Source organism: Nilaparvata lugens, chromosome 14, assembly GCF_014356525.2.
Source record: "Nilaparvata lugens isolate BPH chromosome 14, ASM1435652v1, whole genome shotgun sequence".
Taxonomy (NCBI): Eukaryota; Metazoa; Arthropoda; class Insecta; order Hemiptera; family Delphacidae; genus Nilaparvata; species Nilaparvata lugens.
In genome coordinates this window covers 266006-293777 of record NC_052517.1, presented here as the reverse complement: position 1 = coordinate 293777, position 27772 = coordinate 266006, and the positions used below count along the sequence as shown (strand labels likewise).

At 36.1% G+C, this 27772-nt stretch overlaps 1 protein-coding gene across 3 annotated transcripts; it reads right to left on the bottom strand.

Moving 5' to 3' along the window:
* Positions 1-27772, bottom strand: LOC111049507 (zinc finger protein 41). 3 transcript variants are annotated; one of them, XM_039440428.1, is made up of 9 exons: positions 27473-27758; positions 25731-25819; positions 24720-24800; positions 21801-22077; positions 18599-18821; positions 9106-9360; positions 6002-6271; positions 2469-2969; positions 1-2429 (listed from the first exon to the last, which is right to left on the bottom strand). In XM_039440428.1, exons 2-9 carry the CDS (start codon positions 25764-25766, stop codon positions 2087-2089), a joined length of 1986 nt encoding a protein of 661 aa, XP_039296362.1. In that variant the 5' UTR covers positions 25767-25819; positions 27473-27758; the 3' UTR covers positions 1-2086. The 3 variants fall into 3 exon arrangements, with proteins under 3 accessions (XP_039296362.1, XP_039296361.1, XP_039296363.1); XM_039440427.1 differs by having other exon boundaries at positions 1-2969; positions 27473-27772; XM_039440429.1 differs by lacking the exons at positions 25731-25819; positions 27473-27758 and having other exon boundaries at positions 1-2969; positions 24691-24802.

Here is a 27772-nt window from a genome sequence, read left to right as displayed (position 1 = left end):
AGAGTATAATACAGGCGTATCAAGTTTTGATACAAGAGTATAATACAGGCGTATCAAGTTTTGATACAGAAGTATAATAAAGGCGTATCAAGTTTTGATACAGAAGTATAATACAGTTTTGATACAAAAGTATAATACAGGCGTATCGAGTTTTGATACAAAAGTATAATCCAGGCGTATCAAGTTTTGATACAGAAGTATAATCCAGGCGTATCAAGTTTTGATACAGAAGTATAATCCAGGCGTATCAAGTTTTGATACAGAAGTATAATCCAGGCGTATCAAGTTTTGATACAGAATTATAATATAGGCGTATCGAGTTTTGATACAGAAGTATAACCCAGGCGTATCAAGTTTTGATACAGAAGTATAATCCAGGCGTATCAAGTTTTGATACAGAAGTATAATACAGGCCTATCGAGTTTTGATACAGAAGTATAATCCAGGCGTATCAAGTTTTGATACAGAAGTATAATACCGGCGTATCAAGTTTTGATACAGAAGTATAATACAGGCGTATCATGTTTTGATACAAAAGTTTCTAACTTGTATAACAGAAAGATGAATAAATTGATACTGAAGTTCCAATAAGTTTCCTTTCTGTTAGGACATAAATAGAATAGCATTGGTTCTAATGGAAGTGTTCACACATTGACAGAATGGAAATGTATGAACGCCCCCATAAGAAGCCTCTCAGTAGAGCTCAAATTTATTGGAAAGATTTATTGAAATAACACTTCGAATGAACTAGGCCAGTTCACATTGATGCAGAGTCCACAAATTATGCCTCAAGACCAATTCACAGTGACCCACTTGACGATTTTGTCCCAAGTCCAGATCACACTGAGCCACTTCCACTTCCAAGTCATATGAAGCTCAGTTCACACTGGGACACTTTACAAGTTTGTCCCAAGTACAGATCACACTGAGCCACTTCCACTTCCAAGTCATATGAAGCTCGGTTCACACTGGGACACTTTACAAGTTTGTCCCAAGTCCAGATCACACTGAGCCACTTCCACTTCCAAGTCATATGAAGCTCAGTTCACACTGGGACACTTTACAAGTTTGTCCCTAGTCCAGATCACACTGAGCCACTTCCACTTCCAAGTCATATGAAGCTCAGTTCACACTGGGACACTTTACAAGTTAGTCCCAAGTCCAGATCACACTGAGCCACTTCCACTTCCAAGTCATATGAAGCTCAGTTCACACTGGGACACTTTACAAGTTTGTCCCTAGTCCAGAACACACTGAGCCACTTCCACTTCCAAGTCATACGAAGCCCAGTTCACACTGGGACACTTTACAAGTTTGTCCCAAGTCCAGATCACACTGAGCCACTTCCACTTCCAAGTCATATGAAGCCCAGTTCACACTGGGACACTTTACAAGTTTTGTCTATAGTCCAGTTCACAGTAAGCCACTCGCAAAGCTTTGTTTCAAGAACAGTTCACAATCAGACACTTTACACAATATTTACCTAAAGAACAAGCTTTGTCTGAAGTCCAGTTCACACTCAGACACTTTAGACATTTTACCTAAAGACCAGTTCACACTGATGCATAGTCCACAAACCATCACCGAAGACCGATTCACAGCCAGTATCGCTTTCAGCTAGCCAGTGCATGTGTGTTCATGCTGTGATAGGCCGACATCTGAAGATGAGCGGCACTCAAATTCATTGCTTCACTACTAGCTGCCAATCTATTGGACACCGATTCACAGTTGGGCATCAATCTATTGGGAGATGAGACTGGTTCACAGTTGGGCATCAATCTATTGGGAGATGAGACTGGTTCACAGTTGGGCATCATCCTACTGGAAGCTGAGACTGGTTCACAGTTGGGCATCAATCTAATGGGAGATGAGACTGGTTCACAGTTGGGCATCAATCTAATGGGAGATGAGACTGGTTCACAGTTGGGCATCATCCTACTGGAAGCTGATACTGGTTCACAGTTGGGCATCATCCTACTGGAAGCTGAGACTGGTTCACAGTTGGGCATCATCCTACTGGAAGCTGAGACTGGTTCACAGTTGGGCATCATCCTACTGGAAGACGAGATTGATTCACAGTTGGGCATCAATCTATGGGAGATGAGACTGGTTCACAGTTGGGCATCATCCTACTGGAAGCTGAGACTGGTTCACAGTTGGGCATCAATCTAATGGGAGATGAGACTGGTTCACAGTTGGGCATCAATCTAATGGGAGATGAGACTGGTTCACAGTTGGGCATCATCCTACTGGAAGCTGATACTGGTTCACAGTTGGGCATCATCCTACTGGAAGCTGAGACTGGTTCACAGTTGGGCATCATCCTACTGGAAGCTGAGACTGGTTCACAGTTGGGCATCATCCTACTGGAAGACGAGATTGATTCACAGTTGGGCATCAATCTATTGGGAGACGAGACTGGTTCACAGTTTGGCATCAATCTACTAGCAGACAAGACCGATTCACAGTTTGGCATCAATCTACTAGCAGACGAGACTGATTCACAGTTGGGCATCATCCTACTGGCAGACGAGACTGGTTCACAGTTGGGCATCAATCTATTGGGAGACGAGACCGATTCACAGGCATCCTTCCCCATCTGCATTGAGTAGGCTGCTGGACTCGGATAGGCCAGTTCACAGGTGGCACGCATTCCATTCTGCATTTTCTGGTCAGATGTGACAAATGAGCCGCCATTTTGGATTTTCTGGTCCTCAACGACAAACGGTGAAGCAGCAGCTGATCGGTTGGCCTCCAGATTTTCCGGCGAGTCAAGGTCGGTGAAGGTCTTCTGCTCAATCAGCTGATGTGGCGGAGGATGGAAGGTGTGATGATCGGATGTTGATGAGGAAGAGGATGAGGAAGATGAATAGTAGGCACTGCGGTCGACGTCGGGGTGTTTGGAGGCCATATGCACGTTGTAGTTGGCCTTCCACGTGAAAGATTTGTTGCAAACATGGCAGACAAACCTGCAATGCGACAGGGAGATTCATTTGGTGTCAACAGTAAAAGCCCTTCAATTATTAGTATCACTCTTCAACACAGACTTGCTATGGCAATCTTTGCTACAAGTGCAACAAAGCAAACAAATTTCCTAATGGTTTATTTCTCATTTTCAATTTTTCACTTGATTATATTGATAATATTGATATATTGATAATATTATGAAGTACTTTGTGATATTGAATCGGGAACAGTTTTGGGCTATAATGCCTGTTGTTACCAAACTTGTATGTATTTTTTTGGCAAATAAATAAAACATAAGGCCTGCAATAATTAGTATCACTGTTGAACACAGATTTTTGCTACAGCAATATTTGCTACAGCTACCTTTATGGGGGGGGGGGCGAATGTGTTAATTACTCTGGGCAACAAGACTGTACTTGATTATTCTGTGTTAAAAAAACTGAGCCACCCACCCAAGTTTTGAGCACTTACTAATAATGAGTTAAGGTATCATACAAAATCATCTTAGAATGGTATTTAAAAGTAAGATGAAGAATAAGGATACAAAGGAAAACAAAAACGATGAAGAAAAAGATTGACAGAGAGTGAGAAATAGATAAGAAGCTGAAGAGAGAAATAGAGAAGGTGGAGAAATGAGAAAAACCAAAAGACTGTACGTGGAACAAGACCAGAAAAAGTCAAAAGGAGAGGAGAATAGAAGAGAAAGACTGTGTAGAGCAAAACCAGAAAAAAAGTGAAAGAAGAAGATAGATAAATAGATAAATGTCTTTTATTTTCACTTTACAACATTACAAAAAGTGATGTAGGCAAAGAGGATAGAAAAAAGAGATAGACTGTGTAGAACAAGACCAGGAGAGAGACAAAAGAAGATGAGAATAGAAGAACAGAGACAGCATGTAGGAGAGATATAAGAAGATGAAGAACTGAGGAGAAAGCATTGATAAGCAAGACCTAGAGGCTAGAAGAAAAATTCACAGACAAAGATGAGGAGGGAAAAGAATTTGTAGAATTTAACACAAAACAAGATCAAGAGAAAAGAGGGAGGGATAAGAGAAGCAACAACACTATCAATCACAATCTAATACCTAATCTACAAATATAAAACTTCATTGGTCATAGAATGGTTGAAAGATTCAAAGCTATCTGGGTAGAGAGAGAGAGATTGATTGATTGAGTACTTTATTTATGTAGATTACAATATATACTGGCTTATACACTTATATACAATAGCTTACAAATACAGCAAAATTATAGATGAATTTACATAATATAGACTAAGAAAATAATTATTGAAAGTATATGATATGAAAAAGTAATTTGTAATATAATAACTATGGATAATTATATTGTTATGCATCTACATAAATTGGCGGAGCTTTGGACATATCAATGTCCATTCTTCGGAAAGAATATTAAAAATATCCTCCCCACTAACTCTCTACCAAATGTAGGTAAGTGATGTAGGTTAGGTGTCTATTGGATTGTTTATTTTTATTATTTTACAAAGGCGACTTTCTAGAAGTATTTTAAGCCTATTATTTTCAACAATAGGTCGCAATTTTCAAATATTACCAAGGAAGTTGAAGTGTTTCTCCTATTGAACACAATGACCTGCAATACAAGAACCATCAACTATAGTAAGGTCCACGTTATAATGGCAGTGGGGAAAGATAGCCGAACAACATTGCGAATCCTCTGTCTTGTCAATGCCTTCTATGGACGGTAGATGATACAGGTTAGGTTAGGTAAGGTTGATGTGATATTTATTGATGTATTGATGTAATATTAACTGTTCATTCACGTTTAAAATAATCAAATATATTTTTATGATTGAGATGAAACATTTTGTTAATCAATTATCAATATAATATTATTTGGATATAATCGAAGAAAAATGTAATGACACAATATTGCTTTTAAAAAACGTTTTAAGTAAAATGAACCTTCTATTAAATAATGATAAAACGAAATTTGTACATTTCACCTGTAGAAATCCCAAAAGAAAAAGTACACTGAAGCTAAATAACCTAAATAACATAAAATTTTTAGGCGTAGATCTAGATAACAAACTCAATTGGGAAGAGCATGTATCAAGAGTATGTAAAAAAGTAAGTACAGGAATATTTGCACTAAGAAGGCTGGCACCCATTTCTAATTTATTAACTTTGAGATCCGTGTATTATGCCACTGTCCACTCTCATATTTCATATGGCATTGAGATTTATGGTGGGACTAGTGCATTTAACTTGAATAGGATATTAAAACTCCAAAAAGAAGCAGTAAGAAAAATATTTAATTTAAATAGACAAGAGTCGTGCAGGACATTTTTTAAAAAGTTAGAATTAATGACTGTGTATGGACTTTATATTTATAAAACAATATTACACGTAAAAAATAATGAAGACAAATTCCCCAGGCAAACCAGTGTGCATGACTATAATACAAGAAATAGGAACAACTTTATTATCAAAGAACATAGTAAAGAGAAGTACAAACAAAGCCCGACCTATATGGGCATCAAATTCATCACTTACCTTCCTACTAAGATTAATCATGAAAAAGATATTACAAGGTTTAAAAACAAACTGAAAAAGTATATCGTGGAATTAGAATTATACAGTTATGAAGAATTTTATAGTGCCAACTCATTATGTATTTAGACTACCTATTGTTGATGTATTTTGTTTTTTACTTGTATTTATTTTATTATTTTGAAAATAATAAAGAAAGACGCATTCATGTACATTTTGATGTATGTTTTGAATAAAGAGATTGATTGAATACCATTGCTGATCAAACATTGCCATTATAACGTGGACGTCACTTTAGTATTAATTTTTATCATTTGATTACTACCAAAGTACAAGTATTTTCCCGAATAGTTCCAATAACAAATCTATCTATTATTGGAGAAGGAGAAGGAGAAAGAAGAAGATGAGGTGAAGAAGAAACCACACTATGACCAATCTACTTATCATCTTTCAATAACTATTTTTTAATCACTATTTCAATTCATAAATTATTGAGAACTGACCTGCCCTGATCGTAGTGCTTGGCCATATGCATAGTGAGACCACTCTTGCTGGCGAACTTGTGATTGCATTCGGGGCACTGGTGCTTGGGCGTGCTGGCGTCGTGTGTTTCCATGTGCTTGTTCAGGTTGCTGCGCCAGCCGAAGCCCTTGCCACACACCGTGCAAGTGAACCGCTTGCCTCCCTCGTCCGCGTGTCTTGCCTCGTGTGTGGCCAGGTTCGACTTCCACAGGAACTCGCGTTTGCAGATGGTGCACGCGTGCTTTTCCGGCCTGCAAACCAAGGCAAGAATAGCAAATAGAAGAGAGGCAAGAATTGGGTAAATAATTGAAGCTAATATTAGTAAAAATATGTGAAATATACAAGAGAAATAATAGGTGAATAAGGAAATATTAGTTGAATATTTTCCAGTTTGAATTTATCTATTTGCAGAATATTCCAGAGAATTTTACCATAGAGAAACAATAGCGTAAGTAGATAACCCATTGTATAGGGAATTTATGTCGCAACTTTTACTGTTATCTCAAGCCGATTACTGTCGATTATTGTCAATTTTTACTGTTTTGTTGGGGTGATAGTGTAAACTTATGAACGGCACAATTTGAGAGACTACCAGCGTCACACAGCTGCATAGGAAAGAACTATGTGAACTATCAGCTTGGGATAACAGTAAAAGTTGCTACATAAACGGCCTATACCATAGGATATCTATGCTATCATTTCTCTATTATTTTACACAATTTAGCCTACAATTAGATACAGGTTTGTTTTTTGGCACTAGAAATCAATGAAGTATGGTGAATATTCAGGCTAGGGCCACACGAGCGCACAATGTGCGTCCGTTGCAACTTACTTTTTGACATCCGTTGTAGAAATACATAGAAGTGAATTGGTGACAACACACGAGGTACGTGCGTACCAAGTAACGGAAGTCGTAACGGACGGTGATTTTTGAACTGCGCAGAAATGCTACAACGCACGTCGAGACATGCAAAAGCTATTGCTTCGTCTGGTTCAATTGCGTAAAGCCAACTGACGTTGACGCACCATACTCAACGCTCGTGTGGTGTCATTGGCGACGGCCGCAAAAAGTTTGCTGCAACGGACGCACTATGTGCGCTCGTGTGGCCCTAGCCTAAGAGTGAATATAAAGGTGCGTACAGATTTATGCGCCGCGAACATGAGCAATTCACTTTTAATCAGCTGATGCCAAGCTTTTTATATCTGTATCTTACCGTTTCTGTAAAAATACAGATATAATCAGCTGAATAAAAGTGAATTGCTCACGTTCGCGGCGCGTATATCTGTACGTACCTTAAGGGTGACCACTAATGATAGGACTTGTTTGTCAAACATGTGTTAACAGACATTTTTCCCAACAAAAGATAATATATTCACAAGAAGGGTTATGAAAAAACAGATGTTTGATAAAAACTTCTAACATAAAAAGAACAATTAGGTAATTACACAATAACAATAAACAGACTTGCTTGTGTTACATTTTATGCTTCTAGTTTTAATTTTCTTTGTTGAGAACTAGCGTTGGGTCGTTTGGTCTAAACTCAAGCCCAAGAAGAATGGAGAGATGTGTATACTTATAGTACACCATCAAAATGATAGGGAGAGAAAAAAATAAGGTAACCTTGTACTATTCCTCTCCCAAATTTAGATAAGGTTACACATAGTCCCAAATAGGTCAAGTCTTGTAGTTGTTCACTCCACAACATTTTCAGTCCTTAATTATTTTCACATTTTAAAATTTAGATGCTTCAAAACCAAACATAGAATAAATATTTCACATTATCACTAAATAGTATATTACGCTACAAGCACAGAAAGTTAGTGTTTACGGTATGAGGATAGTTTCCCGAATATGTTATCCGAATACCGTAAACACCTTTCTGAGAGAGTCGCGTACGATATTTTTCGCCACACTACAGGTATAGCTGACACCAAAAAGTTAGGCGGTTTCGTGGGTCTCTTGTGCGTTTCAACAGCTGATGTTGTCAAGTAGAGTTGTCATCTAGCTTGGCTCAGGTGATGATTTTTAAATCAAAAGAGACAATAAATAGATGCATTGCATCAGCTGTGATTAGGTTACACCATGTGACCCATGAAGCCGCCTAACTTTCTGGCATCAGCTATATAAGAATAATTAATTGAATAAGAATGTTTTATGAGAGGGGGGGGGGAAACTTTGATGTCTCATATCTCAAGAACCAGTCGTCGTAGGGTACTCAAAGTGGGGTGGGAGTTTCCGATCTCACCCTCCTGAACACAATGCACCATATGGCACAGTTGTCCAAACACATTTTCAAAAAAGTTAGAATAGCAGTCTCACCTTTCTTAGTTCCATGATAGCCATGTTAGTTCCGGCCTAGAAACCGGAAAGAAACCTGTTCTGACGTCAGACGAGAGTCGTCTGCAAACAATGTCTTTCAGATCAACGTAGGGACTGGAAAACAGCTGCTTTCTGTGCAGTGTGGCGAAATAGTATATTTCGCACCTAGAGCAGAAAATGAGATTTTTCCAGCTCGAAATCGGTTTTCAAGTCCGAGGCCGTAGGCCGAGGACTAGAAAAGATTGATTTTCGCCACACTACAGGTATTGCTGACAAAATAAATAAAGAATACAAAATAAAGAATACTCGTTAAGCTATCGTACCTATCTCTTGATTTTAGTGGTAGAAGATTTGCAGTCACGATTTCAGATTCTTTTAAAATTTCACTTGGAATACCACAGTCATCTTCAAGCATTTTTGAAAATTCGGAATGCACTAATCAACAATAAATAATTGAATAAAACTGGTTGCGAAGCGAATTAGTTTGATTCGAAACTGGAACTGAAATCATGGCGACTTCAGCTGATGATGAAAGTGGACACTCGCCCGATCTAGCGGATGACTTATTTATTACCTACGGACTTCCATGAGCGGCTGGAAAGAGACCACTTTCTGGCCTAGACCGGAAAAGAAACCCTTTTCTGACGTCAGACGAGAGTCGTCTGCAAACAATGTCTTTCAGATCTACGTAGGGACTGGAAAACAGCTGCTTTCTGTGCAGTGTGGCGAAAATGTGTTATTAATGTATATTATTTTATAACTCACTTCTCATTGTGTATTGTGTCGGTATGCTTCTGTAGAGATGCTTTACTATTAAACAGCTTGTGGCATTGGGTGCACTGATGCTTCTGCAATGCGTGTGGATAGAGGTGGGCTGTATTCATGTGTGCCTTCAGGTTGGACTTCCAGTTGAACAGCTTGTGGCAGATGGGGCAGGCCAGCTTCGAGGCACGCGTGTGCGACTCCATGTGCGTGTTCAGGTTAGACTTCCACGTGAACTGCTTGCCACACACCTCGCAGCTGTGGGGCACACAAAAGGCATGCAATTAGTGGCCAAATCCTGGTGATTTGAATGTGTTTTATATGAGGCATGCAATTTGTGGTCAACATCATTGTAATAAATGACAGCTGTTGTTTTAGGAGTACGTTTGAGTTTCTTTTCGCGTTTTAAATTTTTCAATTAATTATACAGTATTTTCAGTTATTAGTGATGATTTAGTGAAGTATTATTATTCAATTTGGTTTTCAACTTTCCTAAATTATAAATTCCTAGTTTATAAATATTTTGGACTCAAAATTGGACAAAAAAATGTGTAGTGTAAACATAACCTATTTTTGGACAATTTCTATCTAAATTTGGGAAAGGAACAGTTTTGGGCTTTAAACCTGGTGTTCCTTCCCCAATCAATCATAGTTGAGAATTATATTGTATCTATCAATGTATAAATGAATAAATAAATGGTTTGGTATATGTGGGGCACACAAAAGGCATGCGATTAGTGGTCAAATCATGATGTAGTTTCGTATGGGAGGCATGGATGAGGCGTGCAATTAGTAGTCAGTTTGAATAATATTGTAGTTTGGTTTTTATAGAAGGTCTGGAGAATATGTGGTCTGATATGTGAGGCTTAGAAGAGACAATATATAAGTGAAGAGACAATGGCCCATATGAATAAAACCAGAGCAAATGCTCATGAGCAAGAGCATGGAGCATAAGGTTTTGCTCATGAGCAAAAGGTAGAAGCAAAAGCATTTGCTCATTTTTATATGAATAAGCTTCAACTTATACTCTTACCTTATGCTCCTGAACTCCGGAGCAAATGCTCACGTATTTTAAAGATTTTTCATCACCTGATTGACTTTTGTAGCCTTAGTTTGTTTCTATAGCTCACGGAAGCGCTAAATATGCAAGTAAGGTGCACCGCTTGTGTTTGCTTCGTCTGCTCTGTTTTCTATTTATGAATAGAGTTTTAGGTTAGTTGAGTTTAGAATTTTGAAATAATAGCGTGAAAAAATGTCATGTCTATAATAATCTTCAGCATATTCTTATAACATCAATAGTCTTCTTATAATCGTCTACACTCTCATCTTCTGTTGTGTTTCTGCTGGAGTTTTCTTCCTGTTTTCAGACCTGGTTCCTGTGACTTCTTGCACGCGCTCTCTCTTGCCGCCGCCCTGGCTCTCTCTCGCTCCCCCACCTGCTCGCTCCCATCAGCATCTACCACTGCAAACTGCCCACCACATTGGATTATCTGCTGGACTCTGACATGAATAAAGGAATCTGAATCTCGCTCTACCTCCACTTGGACCCGATTCTTCCACTACCGGATACCTACTCGCTCTATCTCCACTTGGACAAGTTCTTCCTCAATCTTCATCTTATTCACCATTAGGCTTATTCATCACCGGAACTCCACACATCTACATCTTATTGTGTTTAGTGAATTTTTTGAACTAGTGCTATAAATAGTGAAGGGAGCCGAACTGCCAAGGCATACTGAATGCACTCGAATCAAGAGACTTTTTCATTTAGGTTAAGTTTTATCAGTCTCATCCCCATTTTCCCCGTCATGTGTCGTTCTGAGGTCGGTTCACGATTGGTCTGCTGCTTCCATGATGCCTCTTACTGACACGTCAGCTCGCTCGCCCTCAAGTAGGTATGATTATTTCAATAATATTAATAATGACGCAGGTATGTTTCTAACAAATAAGCTCCACTCTTTCAAAAAACTTTTCAAGGCTGCTCACCTTAACGTACAATCCCTCAGCTGCCACATTGATGAACTCAGAGCAATCTTCCGTTTTCAGGACTTCAATATAATCGGAATTTCCGAATCATTTTTGAAGCCTAGTATTCCATCAAATTTTGTTGCTTTGCCTGGATATAATCTTTTCCGGAATGATAGATTAAATAAAGCTTGTGGGGGTGTAGCAATTTATGTGAAAGATGGTATCAAAACAAAAGTTTTAATCACATCTAAACAAGAGTATTGTTCAAGACCAGAGTTTATGCTACTTGAATATCCTTATCTAGTACTGATAAATTACTCGTTGGTATCTGTTATCGCCCACCAAAAATAGGTCATTTCACAGATTTCGAAAGTGCCTTGCTTTCTCTTATGCCTTGTTATAACCGTATACTAGTTATGGGGGATATGAACACCGACTTGAACATGACAAATCGGAACTTTGACTTCTTTCAACTGACTACAATTTTCCAATGCCTAAACATGACTATTTTACCTCTCGATCCAACTCATCATACTAATGAATCAGACACACTCATTGACCTTCTCATTGTTAGTGATCCCAATGAGGTTGTTCAAGCAGGCCAAATCTCAGTTCCAGCTATTTCTAGACATGATTTGATCTACTGTGTACTTTCCCATAAGATACCCAAGCCAGAACAGAAAATTATCACTTATAGAGACTTCAAAAACTTTGATGAAGCCGCCTTCCTGACTGATGTGGCTCAGACTCCATGGCATCAAATTGAAGCATTACCCTCAGTTGATGACATGGTCAAGATTTTCGAGAATTGGACTTTGACTCTGTATGACAAACATGCACCTTATGTGACAAGGAGGATTAATAGAAAACGACGAGTACCGTGGATGACTGAAGACATACTTAAGATGATGGGACGTAGAGACAAAGCACATAGAAAATTTAAAAAGACATTTGACTTGGACAGTTTGATAGAGTATAGGAGCCTTAGAAATAGAGTTAAACAGGAATTACGGAACTCAAAGATTAGGTACTTGAATTCGTTTATGACAAACAACAGACAAGACTCTAAATCACTTTGGCAGGGAATAAAAGAATTCGGGCTTGGCAAGCAGAAATCGAATCCACAAATTGACTTAGCATTGAACAATATAAATGACCATTTCGTTTCACACTCTAACCAACGCGACGAAGTTGTCATTGCTAATCATAGAGATGATCTTGAAGAGCAGGTTACAAACTTAGATTTACCAATTACTGATCAATTTCATTTCCATCCAATCTCAGAAGACACTTTCAGAGCAATTCAAGGTGTTCATAGTAATGCTACGGGTGTTGACAAAATTCCTATTAAATTTATCAAGAAAATGTTATTTGCTGTTTTACCAACCATTACATACATTTTCAACAAGTCAATTGAAGAAGGCATTTTCCCTGAAAACTGGAAGTTTGCTCTGGTTCGCCCTCTAAATAAAGTTCCATCACCCAATAAAGTTGAGGATTTTAGACCAATCAGTATTTTACCTGCATTGTCCAAAGTGCTAGAAAGACTCATTCATGCTCAAGTTGTAAAATTTCTAGACAACAATAGTAAGCTTCATAACTTTCAATCAGGCTTTAGAAAATTCCATTCAACTGAAACAGCTCTGCTTCGTGTCACTGATGATATAAGGTTAGCTATGGACCAAAGAAAATGCACCATCCTCACCCTATTTGATTTTTCTAAAGCATTTGATACTGTTGATCATACAGTCCTTCTGAATAAGTTGGCTATTCTTGGTTTCAGTCACAACTCGTTAGTTTGGTTTAAATCCTATCTATTAGGTAGGAAACAATGTGTATCTGTCGGTGACAAAAAGTCTACTTGGAAAAACGTTATGCATGGAGTACCACAAGGTTCAATTTTAGGCCCTCCCCTCTTCACTTTGTATGCTAATGACCTTTCTTCCATTATCAAATTCTCCAGTTTCCATACTTATGCAGACGACCTTCAAATATATTTAAGCTGTCCCATAACAAAAATTAACGAAACAGTTGGAATAATGAATCAGGATATCAATTCGATAGTGGAATGGAAAAAGAAAAATGGCCTTAAGCTTAATCCCATCAAAACACAGCCCATTATAATTGGATATTTTCGTCTTATAAACAATATTGACTATGAATCGATTCACAAAATTAGTGTAGATGGTAATGACATTCCTTACTGTAGCTCAGTTAAAAATTTAGGCATTATTATGAATAATACTCTTGACTGGTCAGAACAAGTGAACAAAACTTGTAAAAAGGTATTCTCAGCCATGCATGGATTGAAGAAAATGCACGATATCCTCCCTAGAAACATTAAATTATTATTGGTTCAATCTCTCATCTTCCCACATTTAATGTATTGTAATTCTGTTCTTAACGATATGCAAGTCACTCTGAATGATAAACTACAGCGTTGCCAAAATTATTGTCTACGTTTCGTCTACTCTCTCCAACGCCATGATCATATCACCCCAGCCCACATTGCTAGTTCAACATTAAAGCTTCCCGATCAGAGGCTTTTTCGAATAGTCAAGCTTGTTAGAGATATCTTGAAATACGGTAATCCGAACTATTTTAAAGATGATTTCAAATTTGTCTCCGAAGGTAGGAGGATAGATGCTTCACATACTAGAACCGGAGAAAGTACTTTAAGGATACCCAATCATCGAACTACTATTTTCACAAAATCCTTCTTAGTCAGTGCCTGTCGTGCATGGAATGCACTTCCTGTTTCTATCAGGTCCATCGAGAGCCGAGCGAGCTTCATCCTGACTTTAAAAAAACATCTTTTGGAACAAATGACTGAAACTGTCCGGCCCTAGAACGATCACATGACAACCATCCCCCACCCATCCCACAAATACAAATATATATATATATATAATATATATATATATATATATATATATTATATATATATATATATATATATATATATATATAAATAAAACATATGATAAAAAAAATAAAATTAATATAAAATTCATATTGATTTTTTATTTATATATATATATATATATTATATAAACTCATGTTATTTCAATTATTCACTGCATACTGCTGTATATTACTGAAAGTTGATTACCCTGATCTACTTTCAGCCTACTTCATTTTATTAATCAATTATCAATTATTTGATCTTATCTACCTATATAATTATTTTACTTTATAAATTTTCTGTTTTTTTTCTCTTAAATATTCATATTGATTAAAACTTTCACAATATTTCCATTAATAAATAAATCCTTAGTTTAAATAATGAAATTAACGTTTTGGTAGAGAGTTAGTGGGGAGGATATTTTTAATATTCTTTCCAAAGAATGGACATTGATATGTCCAAACCTCCGCCAATTTATGTAGATGCATAACAATATATTATTATCTATAGTTATTATATTACAAATTGCTTTTTCATATCATATACAGTTCAATAATTATTTTCTTAGTCTATATAATGTAGATTCATCTATAACTTTGCTGTATTGTAAGCTATTGTATATAAGTGTATAAGACAGTATATATTGTAATCTACATAAATAAAGTACTCAATCAATCAATCAATCAATCTTCTTAAATGGCTATTTCCTATTTTGTGATGGCTATCTTTATAACAGGTAGCTTTTGTATTTATTATTTTGTAGGGATAATGGTGATATATATCATGATTGAATCTAGAAAGAGTTTTATAGTTCTCAACTATTGGTTGTGATCGTATCTGGTATAGTTTCCTCTTCCTCTTACGAATTAGTTGAGCCATTTTACTATGAGCAAAAGATGATAAGCTGCTCTGGACTAGACTCACCTTTTTTTAAGCATTTGCTTCAAAAGTTGAGCAAATGCTCTAGTTTATTCATACAATTTTGAGCAAAAGCTTTTACTTTTGAGCAAATGCTCAAACTATTTTTTTTGATGAGCATGAGCAAATGGTTTTGCTCACGTTTATTCATAGAAAATGAAGCAAATGCTCCATATTTCATAAGTATAAGCAAATGCTCAACTTTATTCATATGGGCCATTGTATTGTGAATAATAATCAGACATTTCAAATTATTTCATCATTAATAAAAGTTTACAAATATTATAGCAATATAGTGTTCAACAATATGATACGGTATCAACACATTAAGATACAGTACCATCGCAACTTGATACACAACACCAGAACTTGATACAAAACAGGATAGCGCTATCTGCTTTGTGGAATGATAGACAAGGATAGCAATACCAATGTTAACCAAATACTGCCATTATAACACGTGGACCTCACTCTAGTTTGAGGAAAATAATTCAAGTATGTTTAGAACTTGTTGACATATTGGGCCCGTTCTGTGTACATGGAATGTGCTAAATTGTCCGATTAACAATTTACCAAGTAAAACGTTCCACGTTCCATGGGAGGAATTTTGGACAGATTCTTTTCCAGCTCCAACTTTCTGCACCACAGTCGAAGTGTGGTAAATTGTCCGACCTGGTACAGTTCCAACTATCTGAGCTCTCATTGGTCGTTTATTGTAGTCTGCTTGCTTCTCTGCGCATGCGCTGATAGTTTGTTTAACATTGCATAGCATAGAATACATAACCAACAATATGATGTTTGATAACCATTCATAATGAATTTTTCTCGATAGAAATTTCGAGAGTAATGGAATAGAAGAAATTTACACTTTTCTAGACGGTAGGTTTGTAAAACAGCCTTTCTTCATTCACGCAGCTAGTAAACGACACATTTTAGTGTAAATCAACTTTATATGTGCGCGCCAAAAGCTTGAACCAACGATTTTGAAATGGCGTTCCATGGGAACATTTTGCACTAGTCACGTGATGGAACAATTTACTGTACACAGAACGTACACATTGTGAACGTTTTTCATGTTGAATAAATACCTCTAACATTTGTTACTTAGGGCCGTTTGCACAATACCAGTTTAAACTAAATTTCATCTTAAACTGGATTACATCTATATCAAGTATCATTTGTTATAATGTGATTCATTTTGAGTTTAAACCAACAGCTGATTGGATTCAGTTTAAGCTCCCAGATTAATTTTCTCTCTCTGAGTTTAAGTTTTATTTTTTGTGTCATGTGTACTGTATTGTATTGTTTTTCTAAATCTCTCTTTGCTTACAAAAGGAATTGCATATATATGCTACAAATGAATTACATTATGTTACTAAATGGATTACATATGTACAGTGAATTGTAGATTAATAATTACATGAATCTTCTCTTTTTCTTTTGAGTTTTTAAATTATTATGAATTCATTCTAGTTTTTCTGCCCTCTTAGTATTTCACTCTTAGTACTTCTTCTTTTCGGATTGAAATTTTATTTTTTTCTAGTTTTTCATACATTCCATATATTTCTTTTCTTTATTATATTTTTTCTATTTTCGACTGAATCTCAAGCCACTAATTATAGCCGACTGATTACTCGTTGCCATCGCTCAAACTACTTAGTTTTGCTGGTAACGCCAATGATAATATTATAATCGATTTTTAAATGGAAAATATTTTAATTTTAAGTTTTTGCAATGTATTGTATATGACAATTTTTATATTTTTCACATTTGTTAAGTTTGTTTAATGATTTTGGCAATAAAATATTTCTTTCTTTCTTTCAAGCTTACGCTGTGCAAACGGCCTCTATTTACAAAACACCGCAGGTTATACTCGCTTCACTCGCCTGCATTTTTATGAGCAGTTGAAATTTAGTCTACTTATCAAAGAAGCGTGAGCTATCAAGCTTCTGTGAGGTGAGCGTAGTGAGCCTCATGTTTCATTAGAACATTTAGGCTCAACTCACACTTATGCGACTCTGTCTGTCCGTATTCTCGATGATGATGAAGAGCGGTAAGCATTGGTTCTTATGGGAGTGTTCACACTGAAAATTGATAAACCAGTGGAACAATTCTATAGATTCTTATTGGAGTGTTCATACTGAAAATTGATTAATCAGTGGAACAATTCTATAGATTTTTATGGGAGTGTTCACACTGAAAATTGATAAACCAGTGGAACAATTCTATAGATTTTCATGGGAGTGTTCATTCTGAAAATTGATTAATCAGTGGAACAATTCTATAGATTCTTATGGGAGTTTTCACACTGAAAATTGACAATCAGTCGAAGAATTCCATTGGCTCTTAGGCTCAACTCACACTTACACGACTCAGGTAGAGAAGAGACTGGACTCTAGTGGAGAGCATGTGTTTTCAAATGGTGACACCCAGACCAGTTGATTCTAGTCTCCGCGACGTCACCTTTTGAAAACACATGCTCTCCACTAGAGTCCAGTCTCTTCTCCACCTCAGTCGCCTCAGTGTGAGTTGAGCCTTAGAATCTATTGTAATTACTATACATAAGGGGAAGAAGCGAGTCTCATGTTTAAAAATTACTGTTTACCGAGCGAAACGAGCTCACTGTATACTTTACTAGTTCAATTACATCTCACTATTATCAACTACTGTCATATAATTTTGGCGAGCGAAGCGAGCTAGTGTCCTTTCCGGGGGACAGGGGGGCGGAGCCCCCTTGTTCGCGAGCATAGCGAGCCTACTGTCTTGGTGAGTGCAGCGAGCCTTCGGGGGACAGGGGGCGGAGCCCCCTGGTTTGCGAGCGGAGCGAGCCTACTATTTTGGCGAGCGCAGCGAGGCTCCGGGGGTCCAGGGCTTTTGCGAGCGGAGCGAGCCAGCTATCTACACATCTTTAATTGCTTTCAATAAGTCAACTTGACTGACCTATACCTCTGTATTCAATTCAATTTGAGTCACAATTCCTTCATACCTGGCCCATATCTTGTACAGAAATGTGCCAGGGGTGATTAGGGAAGCAGAGGCATTTAGTTTGGTAGTGTTTAGGAAGAGGGTGGACAGGTGGCTGTACCAGATTGGTTGGGAAGCTTCAGAAGAACTACTCCAATCTCGTTATGCTTGGTGACCAACACGACTTCAAGGTTTCCAGACAATTGATTGGTATTTATTTTATCATTGATATAACCGATTTGACTGTTTTGCCTTTCTGGTTTATGCTTTTTTTTTTCATTCTCTCTTCTGAGAATTTCTGGAATCCCTGCCACTGCGGTCTTCAAAAAAATATTGTTTTTTCTTCTTTATTTATTCTTTTAATCAATCAAGGTATTAAGTATACTTATTCCTACATACTCATTCTTAAAAATACATCAACACAATATATTATCTATTTTATAATCAGAATATTGATAATACATCCATAATATAAGTGTATTCTCTATTATTTACTTCTATGAGCAGATTAAGCTTATTATGTATAAAGTGGAACTCCCCCCCCTACACACAGATGGATAGTCTAGTAGGGGGATTCCAAAATATGTTGTATATTGTATTTCTTATTCGTGTATCATGTTTTTTGGAAATAAACTGAATTGAATTGAATTTATTCGTATAAAACTATGTAAATCAATACTCTTATAATTACCACAAATCAATTTCCAACAGCTGTATTAATTTATGTGAGTGAATGCCTACCTGAGCTTCTGTGGTTCAGACTGAGTGCCATCGCCTGAGGCATGCATGACCTGCACGTGTGTGGTGAGGCTGTTCTTCCAGGTGAACTGCTTGGTGCAGAGGCTGCACTTGTACTTGGGGAGGGGCTGGTCGCCAAAGTAATGCAGCCGATTCAAGTGGGTCTTCAGGTTGGACTTCCAGTTGAACACCTTGAAGCAGATGTGGCATGGGTAGCGCGGCCGTTCTACAAACAGCAACAGAAAATTATTAATGAATCAAATAATGTTCTATATACAGAGTGGTACAGAATAACGGGAACTTTTAAAAACGCCATAAAACATCAGTGAGAAGGGAAAAAATGATTTTATTCAAACTAATTTGAAGTTCAAGACTTGCCATTTGAGAATTATTAATAACATCTATCACTTTTTGACAATTACTTCTTCAAGATGGCTTCCTCCTGCACGAATACACTCTTCAAATCTGTGTTGACGATTCCTCATTGATCGCTGCAACATCTCATCTGGGATATTGCGTATTTCATTTTGCATTCTGTTTTAATTTTTAATTAATTCAAAATTATTGATGAAATTGTGAATTACATCCAAATCCGAAATCCACTCTGCACGGCAATCAATGGCAACTGTGCGAGTGAGTATTGTTTAGTAACCGTGTAATCTCACGATTAGGTTGCGTTTCCTGGGTCCATGATCTGTCCACCTGCGATTTTCTGTTTGTGGAGCTATCTCAAATCAAACGTTTTCACAACTTGACCAATAACTGTGGTTGAATCAGACAATCCAAAACGAAATTAACAATATCCCAGCTGAAATGTTGCAGCAATCGGTCAGGAATCTCAACACAGGTTTCAAGAGTGTATTTGTGCAGGAGGAAGCCATTTTGAAGAAGTAATTGTCAAAAAAAAAGATGTTATTAATAATTCTCAAATGGCAAGTCTTGAACTTTACATTAGTTTGAATAAAATCATTTTTGCCCTTCCCACTAATGTTTTATGATATCTTTTGTCTAGCTTATCCCACAATGGAACATGCTCTTGAACCAAACTTATCAACTTTTCATTGTCTACAGTTAAAACTTTATAAAACAGAACAAGTTCAAAAAACAAACAAGACTGTGAAACAATTTCAAGTTAGGAACACTTTGTTGTCTCAGCTCGACTAATTGGTTCGGCCGGATAGAGCCGGAAAATCCCATTCAATTGTGATCGAAAAATTGATCGGCCGGAGACGGCCGTGCACGGCCGTATGAACCAGTTGCAATGGACGAGCATCTATAGCTTTGTTTGTTGAGGGATCATTCGGACGAGTTCGGTAGTTTTCGGCCGATGCTAGTTCCGACGAAAACGGTTCTAGTGGACGGCCCACCTAAGGCTCAACTCACACTTTTGCGACTCAGGTGGAGAAGAGACTGGACTCTAGTGGAGATCATGTGTTTTGAAATGGTGACGTCGCGGAGACTAGAATCGACTGGTCTGAGTGTCACCATTTGGAAACACATGCTCTCCACTAGAGTCCAGTCTCTTCTCCACCTGAGTCTCCTAAGTGAGAGTTGAGCTTAATTGAACAAACGTGAATAAGTGATTCTGGCATAATTTATATATCAATCTTATGAGAAGGACCAAGTCAGGTCCACTACTGACACAGTCAATTCAGATCTCTGGCCATGACTAAGGTGAGAAGTATGAAGTATAATTCAAGTAACTAATAAAACAAAATAAATCTTATAGCACCCTTTATTCTTTAACAAAATTTAAAATAGTTGAACAACTAGTTTCGTTTTGCACCATCTTCAGGTTCTAAAATAAAATAAAATTCAATAACTGTTTACAAATATTGATATAAAACAAACATATGTTTAAATTCATATGACTAATTATTTCTGGTAAAAGTTATTAAATTTAAATTTAAAATTTTTAAATTTTATTTATTCATTTTAATTTTATGAAAAATAGGATTATTTAAGTCAAATTGGATTATATTTATTAAATTATTCCTATTCAATTTTGCAGTTTTATAGATATAAAATTCTTCTTTTACATTCAATTTATTACTTTCACTACCAATGCTTAATATTTTCATATTAGAATTTATATTGATATAATTATGATTATTCTTAATTAAATGCTCAGCAAACGCTGATTTTTGAGTAGTATTTTTTGAATTTAAAGCTTGAATATGTTCATTGAAACTTTTTGAAAATGGATAAAGAGGAATAGGGGAAGAAGTAGGAGGAGGAGAACAGGGAGAAAAGAAGCGGTGAAAGAGGAGTGGGAAAAGAAGAAGGAGGAGGAGGGGAAGGAGGAGAAGGTAAAGAAGAACCTGAAGATGGTGCAAACCGAAACTAGTTGTTCAACTATTTTTAATTTTTTCAAAGAATAAAGGGTGCTATAAAATTTATTTTGTTTTATTAATTTAAAAGCAGCCCATGTCAATAAGTGTTTCAAGTAACTAGTATAATTAGAAGATGGATACAATGGGAAATAATGAAACACTACAAAATTGTCTAAGAATATCAGGCATTTATTGGAAAATTTTATATATGTTTCAACACCTATGGTATCATCTTAACCTTCCGGTAGTCGCGCCCTACCCAATCACACGAGCAGTAGCGTGTTGTAATTTTTACAACATCCAATTTTTTATGTATTATGTTATTATGTTTACTGTCAAAACATTTAAATTAATTATATAATTAAAATTTCCATCACATTGTATTATTTTACGCCTATGAACATTTGGATGATTACCATTTCATAGCCCAATAAGGTACACCAAGCAAAGCCATCAATTCTGTGTTATTGGTTCGTTTACAGTCGCCGTATACAGTCTTCTCCTATCTTATGCACTGTGGCGACTAAATGGCACCTGAAGACTGAACAATTGCTCGGTTGATACTGCAACTCAGTGGAGTGATGGAGGGAAAGTTTTGGAATGCATAGGGGACTCATTCATTCACTGACACCACCCCATCCAATAGTTTTGTGCAGCAAAAAACTGACGTTGTTGTACTTTTTACAACAGCGCGACTGCCGGAAGGTTAATCTTCACCAGCGACATGGGTATTGAAACATGTATGTAATTTTACAATAAATTTCTGTTATTTTAAGACAATATTCAAGTGTTTCATTACATATAAATATCACTACATCTCCGGAAAAATCTGAAAAAAGGTACTTGAAAATTAATCAGTATTGTGTACACACCTTCTTCACCAGAATGACACCTCATATGAGTAATCAGGTTCCCCTTCCAGTTGAAATTCTTATTACACACATGACATGTATAAACTTGCTTCACAGGCTTCTTATCCTCCTCCTCCTCCTCTTCCTCCATATCCTCCTCCTCATCAGGGTCGGTGTGAAAGGTCCCATTTGACACCGTGCTGTTCAAATCGTCCGGATGATCCCGGTCTGTGTGATAGGTCTCATTTGAAACTGTGTTGTTCATATCGCCGCTGGACGGTGTGGGACAACTGGAGTCCTGGAAGGTTGGAAAATCAAGACTTTTAGTGAAAAATAACATATTTTTGGTAGCAAATGATATATCTATCTATACTATGATAAAGGAAAGAACTGGCTCATACAGGTAGGGAATAGGAAATACACGAATGACGCATCATCACGTCTCAACTACTCAACTGATTAACTTGACATTTTGCATCAGCTTGAGTTAACAGTGACTTTATTGCAACATAAACGCCCTAATCATGGCATATCACTATAAATGATACAGTATCACAACAACATGAAACAGTATCATCTCATCTTGATACACAACACCATAACTTGATACAAAACTTGCAAACTTTGAATGAATTCTACAAACCATGGGATGTCTTCTTATGCTATCTTTTCTCTATGAGAATGATCAACTTAACATCTCGTATATATTTTCTCATGATTTGATAATAAATTTTCATAATTGAGATAAAAACAACTCAACTCATTAACTTGACATTTTACATAGGCTTATACATTCTTAGGACCCGTTTCCGAGCTCCGGATTTAGCTAAGTTCTAGACTTTAAACAGCTGGAGTCAGAAAATTGGCTTCCAGAAACGGGGCGTGGTCGTAGTCTACGTTTATATTGAATTTTGAAAAACTAGAAAATTAATCACAAAATAACATGAAGAGAAAATAGTGTAGTTTCAGCTATTTTGAATTATTTAGGAATGTTTCAATTCGTCAAGGAAAGACGTTTCTAATTATAGAAATGAGAAAATAAAAATCTGGTGTGGCGCACTCACACAACTTTCCTTGCCGTTATGAAAATTGATCACTGACGCTAGTGTTCCCGCGCATCTCAAGTCTACTATTCAAATATTTGAACCAGCTGGTGACAGGGCAATAACGCTGGAGAGACACATGAGGTCTGTTATCTCTTCATAGTGAATGATTCAATAGAATCAACAATAATTTGCAATTGAATAATCACATTTTCTCGAATTTAAAGCTTATTTTCAATTGTAGGTGAAAATGTTACTGAACATTAATTGTAGAGATTTTCATGCTCAATCTACTCCACTTGATTTTTTTTGTTTCAATTGTATCTGAAGCCTGATAATTGGGAATCTATCTGCATTGATGGGGCGGAGCTCCTGAAATTTTTACAGACATGGGACTTGTGGCAGTTGATAGAGCTTATCGATGACTATTCTAGGTATAACATTAATCAAAATCGTTGGAGCCGTTTTCGAGAAAATCGCGAAAAACCCTGTTTTTGACAACATTTTCGCCATTTTAGCCGCCATTTTGAATTGCATTTGATCGAAATTATTCGTGTCGGATCCTTATAGTGAAAGGACCTTAAGTTCCAAATTTCAAGTCATTCCGTTAATTGGGAGATGAGATATCGTGTACACAGACGCACATACACTCATACACACACACACACATACAGACCAATACCCAAAAACCAGTTTTTTGGACTCAGGGGACCTTGAAACGTATAGAAATTTAGAAATTGGGGCACCTTAATTTTTTCGGAAAGCAATACTTTCCTTACCTATGGTAATAGGACAAGGAAAGTAAAAATTATCATAAAAACTACGACTACGCCCCGTTTCGGAAAGTCGATTTTCTGACTCCAGCTGTTTAAAGTCTAGAACTTGACTGAAACCCGAGCTCGGAAACCGACCCTTAGAATTTTGCATAAGGATTATTAATTAACCGAGGATGGTTATAGGCCTATTTCAAATTCTACAAGGTTTCAGTTGATCAAATTTTGAATTAGACCCTTGTGAAGCACGGGTTACTTGCTAGTCGTCACGAAAGATACGAGAGAAGATATGCCATGGTTTGTAGAATTTATTCTTAGTTTGAAAGTTTTGTATCAAATTATGGCTTTGTGTATCAAGTTGAGATGATACTGTATCATGTGTTTTGATACTGTATCAAAAAACACAGTAGAAAGTATCGGTTCTATAAGTTTTAATGGGAGTGTTCCCACTCAGCACGGCTGAGCCAGTATGAATGGGCCCATTACAAATTATGGGAATTATATTTTCACTGTACCGGTCACTTTCACTTTCACTGTCACTGATAAATGGGAATACTTATTATAAGCAGGCTACAATTAGCCCTGAATTGATACATTTCAAGAAGATATGGGAGGAGTGATCCGTGGTCTAGTGGATAGAGTGCCTGCGTAGCAGCATAGAGATCCCGGGTTCAAACCCTCTCAATTCCAAAAGTTTTTTAACCAGATCACTCCCTTGTTATCGGATGGGCACGTTAAACTGTCGGTCCCGGCTGAAGTATGACAGTCGTAAGGCCCATTGACGGCTTAAATTATATATTCAGGCGGTGAGACCTTCCCGCAAGGGACTCCCCACCAACAAAAGCCATACGAATTTACTTTTACTAGAAGATATGGGAGTCCAGATTTATAAGGATCGAGTTCCTTGTCCAACGAAATGGACCCACTGCTTCGTCCTTTTTGAGGATATAGCAGGATAACATGGAAAATGCATAATAGTGAGGTGAGGTTCAACTCAAGATTACAGTATTTAAATAACATTATAATTATGATTTGTAATTGTCAATTAAATGAATGAATAAATAAATAAACATTGAAAGCAATAGAATTATTCACCTTATTTATCGTACCACCCTCGTACCCACCTGCTCGTTATCGGCTAACTCGATTTTCGGCACAAAAACACTGGCCAACGCTCCAATGCCCTCTGTATCGTAGTGCATGTTCTGAAATTAATTTAAAAAATTAAAAATCTGAATGAAAAATATATTTATAAGAAATTGAGAGGTCTTATTTCAATGAAGCTTCCATTTCTAATGAATTTGTGGACAGGAAAATAATGATAATTTAAAATATTAATATAATATTTATAGCACATACTTGACATTTAACATTTTTATAATATCAATCATCAGGAAATACACGACATAGGTAGATTATATACACACACACACACACATATATATATATATATATATATATATATATATATATATATATTTGCAGTAGTAGCGGAAGTCCTTAGTTCTATTTACACATTTTTAATTGGATATTTGAGATAATTTATTATACAGTAACAATAGTACAGCAGTTGGTTAATTGCAATTTCTAATAGAATCTTCCATCTTTAATAATAATTTCTCTGATGCCAATGATTTAGAGGAGCCTAGACCTTAATACAGATAGAAATTACCATCTGTAGACTGGCCGGCCGCTATGACTTCGTATAAAATGAGCGCTGCTATCCAGAGATTGTCAGTTTGGTGTAAGGGTAAGCATTCCTGACCGGCAAATAGGAGGTACTGGGTTCGATTCCCAGGCTAAAAGATAACTTTTGAATAGTCGCGCTCATCGAATTTCCTTCTAGCTGATTACCCTGTTGTCAATATTTGCAGAAGCAGAAGTCTCCAGGGTGATTTACAGCATTCAATTTGGATTTTCGGTTAATAATAGTTACTATATAGTCCTATAGACTAATATTACTATTAGTAATAGTAATAACTATAGTCCTATAGTTAATAATAGCCCTATAGATATCAATTTGAGGGAATTGTAAATATAATTTGAATCCAAATTATACTATCAGCCTACATGGTATAATAATACAAGAGTAATTATTTATTAGATGAAATAATTTATTGAGAATAAATACTTGCCTTATCGCAGTTTAAGCTTGAAAAATATGCGTCCATGATAGATTTCAAATAATAAATTTCCTAGTTTGGTCCGCAAAAAAATATTAAATCTGGAAAAAACAATATATTCAAGTAAAATATATTAATAAAAGTTGCATTATTCTAATAAATATCTTTGATCAAACTTTGAATGAGTAGGCCTAGGTACATAAATAAAACACTTAATACATGAAGGATAACAGGGAGCGGGTAAGAAATCATTGAAATGAGAGAATATAAGGAGCATAAGTAGATGGTGAATAATGTACAGAATAATTGAATGATATAATAATGTAGGCTAATAAATGATCATTTAATTATACTTATGAATGATGTAATAATGAAAAAGGATGATAATATAATGTATAGTACAGGGTTCTAGTAATCCTATACAGCCCAATTAAAATTTTGATTATATTGAAAAAAATGAGAAATAATATTGAAAATTCCATTGATTAAATTTTCAAAATTTAAAATAATACAGGCTGATTATTCTGTAGCATGTTATAAAACTACGATAATAAAAATAGTGAGAGTAATATAAAAACAAGTGTAAATAAGATCCACCGTGATTAATTCACTTTTTGTTATATTAGAAAAAACGACTAGCAGTCAGATATTTTACAATAAATGAATTAATCATTCACTGTGGCAACGAGATCTTTCGGCAGGTCCGCCATCTTCTTGGTTGTATTTGATAATAAGCAGTTCGTGATAGAAAACAACATTGAAGAACTTGATTAATTTTTCGATAGCAAATCAAAGAAGGCCTTTTTGATAAGACGGCTTCTCTGATTGGTTTTCTTGGTTTAATTACGATTAAAATTTAACCAGCTTTTGTGCAACCGGCAAATTGTCTTTAATTTTGCTCCATTCTACTGGTAATATTGATAGAAATGTTCAACTAATTAACAGATAAGTTAAGTAGGGTAACCCGAGCTACCTATAGAAGATGTACATATTTATAAATATTGATAGCATAATAATCATATGGCATTTATTAGTGGGGAGTTCCTGACAGAAGTTCCACATCGCCTAAGAATATTATCATTTTTTGAACGACTGTGTTATTTCAATCGGGACCGACCATTTAACGTGACTAAACGATAATACTAAGATGGGAATAGCTTACAATTGAAACAGGGATATGAACTTGTCAAAAACTTTTGTTCGAATCAAGGTTTGAACCGGGGAACTCTACGCTGCGACGCAAGCACTATACCCACTATACCACGGATCGCTCCGTCTTTGTAAATGTTAACTGGTACACAAAATAAATCGAAATTTTAACAAAGAAATGAAAGTAGCCTAAGCGTTTCTTAACTTTATCCTATTTTTCAAGATATCTTTCGACGTTTAAAGTAATTTTTAAGTAAGAATTACTATAAAATAGAGTTAAATAAGAGTAGGTTGGTTTGATCTTTAATTTTCAAGTAAATAGACCTACGAGTAGCCCTTACAAACAAAGTTAACTGAAATACTTAATATAAAACTAAAGAAGTTTTTGGGAAGAAGATTGGGTTTTGTATGAGTATTTGAAATCGTATTCTTGAATAAAAACATTAATTTCATAATTGAAATTTGAGTTTGATAGACGACTATCATTAACTACTTTGCAATAGCAGAAACCATAAACGGTTTTAGCTTCAAATAAGCTCAAAAGTAGTATTTCAATTTGGTTTGATAGTATCAATATATTTAAAAATGAATTATAATAAACTTACATAATTTATTTTGCCAAATTAATCACTATTTTCCAACACTGATACATTTTTCGACTAACATTCACTTCATAACAAACCGTACCACAGTGAATCAGTAACGAGAAAATTGATATTTCTGAATGAAAATGAGAAATAGCATCTACATTAATTGAACTATTACTTATTGTAAACTCAATTTCAAAGTTTATTTATTTGAAAACAGTCAAACAAAGTTGTTTGAGCACTAAAAACAACAAAGTTATTAACTTTCAAAACTATATCTGCTTTTATAGCGGCCATCTTGTTTTTCTAATCAGAGGA

Bases quoted from the DNA above. Each gene is read 5' to 3' on its own strand.
- LOC111049507 (XM_039440427.1), bottom strand. From the start codon at position 25,766: ATGGACGCATATTTTTCAAGCTTAAACTGCGATAAG. The intron at 24,801-25,730 runs GCAAGTATTTAT...AATTAATTTCAG, and splicing joins CAAGCTTAAACTGCGATAAG to AACATGCACTACGATACAGA. The intron at 22,078-24,719 runs GTGGGTACGAGG...CCAACCTTCCAG, and splicing joins AGTTAGCCGATAACGAGCAG to GACTCCAGTTGTCCCACACC.